This window comes from Orcinus orca, chromosome 3 (assembly GCF_937001465.1).
Source record: "Orcinus orca chromosome 3, mOrcOrc1.1, whole genome shotgun sequence".
Classification (NCBI taxonomy): Eukaryota; Metazoa; Chordata; class Mammalia; order Artiodactyla; family Delphinidae; genus Orcinus; species Orcinus orca.
Genome location: NC_064561.1, coordinates 54,669,568 through 54,674,161, shown reverse-complemented (window position 1 = coordinate 54,674,161; position 4,594 = coordinate 54,669,568). Strand labels below are relative to the sequence as shown.

Sequence of the window (4,594 nt, the reverse complement as noted above, 5' to 3'; positions counted from 1 at the left end):
AGTTTTTTTTTTTCTATAGTTTACAAGTTTCTGTAATAAGCATCTTTTTCTTTTGTAATGGAAAAAATCAACTTTGTTTCTAAAAAAGCTATTTTTAGAATGGGTGAGTTACACATTATCAGTCAAACCAACAATTTAGAATTTCATAGAGTCATAAGATTTCAGAACGCTAATGCTGCAAAGAGACCTTAAAGATTTTCCTAGTTTAAGGATTTAAAATATTTTGGGGGGTCACAGATTCCTTTGAAGATCTCCTGAAAACTGTGGCTTCTCTCCTTAGAGCATTTCACAGATAAACATAATACTATCATTTAAGTTGCTTTTAATTTCAAGTTACAGAAGAAGCCCTATTCAGAGCAGCTTCAACAGTGGAGGAAATTTACTGGTTTATGTAATTAGAAACTTTAGGGGTATCAGGTGAACCTTGATCCAGCACTTCAACAATTTCGCCAAGACTCATTTCTTCTGTCTTTCTGCTCTGCCTCCTACAATGTCAGCTTTATCCCAAGGCTGGCTCCCCTGTGGGTTCCAAGATGGCTGGTAGAAGCTCCTGGCAATTCATTCTTAATAGTATATGTCTAGCAGGAAAGAATGTCTCTGTTTTAGCATTCCCAATAAAAGTCACAAGATTGGATCTGGTTGGAAGTTTTAGGCACATGCTCGTCTCCAAACCAGTACCCTTGCCAGGAAATAGAGAGCACTGATTGCTTTAGCTAGATCACTTGCTCTGCTGTGGTGCTGATATGACCACATTATTCCCCCAAATAGAAACTGGGGACACGAATGTTCCTTACACACATGACCTACTTCATATAATTTAGGCTTATCCTTAAATCCCCCAAAGCTTGCCCATGTATCCCAGGTTAAGAATTCCTGGTCTAATCCAATCTTCTTAATGTAGAGGTGGGGATTCAGAGACCCAGAAAGAGGTCACAGATGCTCCAAACCATACAGTTGCCTCATTGTCAGTGTGCTGCTTGTCTCTCCCCCAAAATTCCCTCCAACTTCACATGCAGTCATAAGTCAGAGAAGAAGAGGTAATAAGTAGGACCCTTGTCAAATCCCTAAGCTCCTCTAGGACCCAGGACAGATGTGTTTTGATAAAGAGATAGGGAGGATCCTAAGTTGAAGGGGCAAAAGGGTCCAGAGTGGGAAAGGTGACTGCATTGAGCCACTGGCTAGAAGCCTCCCATCTAAGACAGCCTGGAAGGGAAACGTTAACAGTGAGGGAGAGAGGAGGAATAATTATATTATTCATGCCTATATCTGGAAGATAATCATTGTAATTTCCCTTCTAAAAATACTGCTTGCTCAGAGAAACAACTGTATTCTAATAAGTACTTGCTTATGAAGCACACAGTAATTGGACTGGAATGTGAGTTACTAAACTGAATGTGGGGTGGCACTTCTTGCCAGGTGTTTAATGATTATGTTCAAATGTGTAGGGCTGGTCTGTTGGCTGGGAAGTTAATACTCCCAGGAAGAAAATTGTTTAACTCTAGGTCAGGACTTGCGTGGCTTTCACAGACATCTAAAAGAGCTGGGCTGAAGAGGACCTTACAGATTGCTTAGTTCAGTTGCCTCATTTTAGAGATGGAGAAACAGACTCAGTGTGTGAAAGCACTTGTTGAAAGCTGTACAGTGATCACACTGACAATTAGTTGCTCTTTAACCTAGTCTGTCATCGTATTCATATATCCCTTGTAGTAGAAGCCATGCCTTGGCATTCTCAATTGCCATTTCCTCTTCCTTCTACCTGGAGAGATTGGAAAGGTAACTCATCTTTCTTGCAGCTAGGATTCCAGATGCAAGATAAGTTCCCCCAATTCATTGCCCTTGCATGAGATCTCTCTGCAGCCATGGCCATTGAGAGTCAAGGTGGTGGAAATGTGTTAAGAGGCCGCCGTGGTGACTCACTCAGCATCCCAATGCCTACTCACCAGCCTCCAGGGGCTTTAGGCGCAGGGGTGGCAGCAGGTGGGATTGCAGCTATGGTAGCATGTCATTGATCTCCCCAGTCCCTTGGAGACCCCCTGACTTCTACCCTTTCTAGCCTTCCAGTGCTCTTTTTTTTTTTTTCTTTTTGAGTAATTAATTCCCTGTATTAAATCTCCTGCTTGACACGTAGAGTGACTTCGGTTCCCTGCACTGAACTCTGACACACCCCTCTGTGTTAGCACGAATCGCACTTATGGGAGGTAAATCTTTTCTCCCATGGATCCTGATCTTATGTTTCCTATGTCCTATAGAATATAGCTCCATTCATGTCATCCTAGGATCTTAAGCTCACGAAATCCAAAACCTCAAATCCAACCTCATTACTTTCCCTCCCAAACTTACTCTTCCTATAAACTTCCCTTTGTCCATTCTCATCCCTACTTCCTCCCAATAACTTGAGTTTGGAGGTAGCTTTGTCTTTCCTTTTCCTGCTGTCGTGTACTTGTCAAATCTTATTGATTCTATTTTCTTTATTAGTTGGACTGTTGGTTTTAAGTTATCCAATTATATTGGATTAATGAACAGAGAGAATGTAATAACCTGAATAACTGGCGTTTTTTTGACAGTTTTTTAAACAGCTTTATTAAGATACAATTCACATAACATACAATTTCCACATTTTAAGTGTACAGATGAACATAACTACAAAATGGACTCAGGTATAGAGAACAGACAGAGGTGTGGTTGCCAGAGGGGAGGGAGTCTGAGGGAGGGATGGATTGGGAGTTTGGGGTTAGCAGATGTAAGCTATTATGTATAGAATGGATAAACAACAAGGTCCTACTGTGTAGCATGGGGAACTATATTCATATCCTATGATAAACCATAATGGAAAAGAATATGAAAAAGAATATATATATGTATAACTGAGGCACTTTGCTGTACAGCAGAAATTAACATTGTAAATCAACTATACTTCAATAAAATTAGAAAAAATAAAAATAAAGTGTACAGAGTCTCATTGAGATCCCTGTAGTCAAATTGGTCTCTTGGTTCTCCCCAAACATATATGGTCTTCTATCATTCCATTTCCTTAACAATTCATTAAAAAATCATAATTGAGCACTTAACTATATGCCAAGCATTCCTACCTGGAATGATGTTTCTTTTTCACTTCTCCAGACTTAACCCCTAGTTCAGTTAAGTCTAGTAACTAATAACTTCTTATACTAATTTGTACCAGAAGTTCCTTGATTGTGACTTATGCCAAGTAATTATGGATATATATTTTTTTTCTTCTGAGTATTGCATGAAGGCTACCAAGTTGGAACAGGCAAGTAGTGGATGTGAAAGCTTTAATTATCTACCTCATTCATGTGTTATTTTTGTAGCTATATTCTCTATTTTCTTATTTGATGACCACTGAAGTGTTCCTAGGTCCCGTTGTAAACCTAAGAGTTGATGTATTGATGGGAGCAACTGTAAGTTCAAGATGTTGTTGTGATTCTTTTTTTCTTAATCCCTCTTTTGTATATGTGATATTAAGCAGATGATGAAGCGTTACTTTTGAGGATTTAACAAGGAAGGAGAAAGAAAGACCCACATTTCTGGGTGAAGTCTTTGCCCTTCTATGTGGAAAAGTGGATTGCGACTGTTCTCAAGTCTATCTCTCGGTAATTGCACCTGACTTTAGGATCCAAAAAAATTTGTTTTGCCAAGTTGTGCCTTTCCTTCTGGAATTGTAAGTGAACACAATAATAGTACCTGTTTACACTGTGAAGTGGATATTATTACAGAAAATATACCAGAAGCTTTCTCACTTGTTAAGGTAATAATACCTTGTGAATGTATGATCTACAGAGAAACCGCTGTAGTTTTTACCTGCTGATGCTGTCTGTTGGAGAATGAATTTTGGATGGTTCTTTTTTTCACCAAAAAAAAAAAAAAAGTTTCTTTTTTTGAATTACAAAGCTACTTTTAATACTTTGGGGTGAGCCCCACAGGAATAAAAAACACTGGGAAGGGGTAACCCCCTCACCCCCAGGAGTGGCCCAGGGGGAGAGAGGCTACCTGAGGGGAAGGAAGCACAAAAGGGACTCGCTGCAGACTCAGGGCAAAGGAAATGCCATCGGTGCTGGGACCTGTGAGCACTACGGGAGAAAACGCGAGCGTGGTGGGACTGGCTCCAGGCACACAGGCGAAGGGCAAGGGGGTTGGACATGAAGCCACAAAGCTACTTGGATTCCCCCTTCTTCTCGTTTGCCTTTTTCTGTTTCTGCTACATGATCTCTGAGTCCCTTTGCTTGTGGCGGCAGCAGAAAGCCCGTCAGCTTGGCGCTTTCCCTTAACCAAGTCGCTCTGCTTTTTCATATTCTTCTGGCAAGTGAGCTCCTGCTGGTTACCACGGGTCATGGCGATGGCAGCGGCTCCGGCCTGCTCCGTTCTTCTTTTTTTTTTTTTTTCTGTTGAGGAAAACCAGCATCAGGTGTGGGTGGATCCAGGGGCTCAGAGAAAGCCATCAGCATTTCTTCTATCTCTCCCTCTTCAGGCTCTGCTTTCTGCCAGTCTCTTTCCACTGGTGGGCTGGTGGGGCCCTGACCACTCTGTGTTAACATAATCTTTACATCAAGCCTTGTGGGGTTTATTTTTTTTAATT

At 41.0% G+C, this 4,594-nt stretch overlaps 1 protein-coding gene across 1 annotated transcript; it reads right to left on the bottom strand.

Annotated features, from left to right (window-relative positions):
* Positions 1-3,901: 3,901 nt before the first annotated feature.
* On the bottom strand, positions 3,902-4,375 carry LOC125963937 (uncharacterized). The gene has a single exon (XM_049707853.1). The coding sequence runs from the start codon at positions 4,348-4,350 to the stop codon at positions 3,973-3,975; it is 378 nt and encodes a 125-aa protein (XP_049563810.1). The 5' UTR covers positions 4,351-4,375; the 3' UTR covers positions 3,902-3,972.
* Positions 4,376-4,594: the final 219 nt, after the last annotated feature.

Bases quoted from the DNA above. Each gene is read 5' to 3' on its own strand.
- LOC125963937 (XM_049707853.1), bottom strand. From the start codon at position 4,350: ATGACCCGTGGTAACCAGCAGGAGCTCACTTGCCAGAAGAATATGAAA.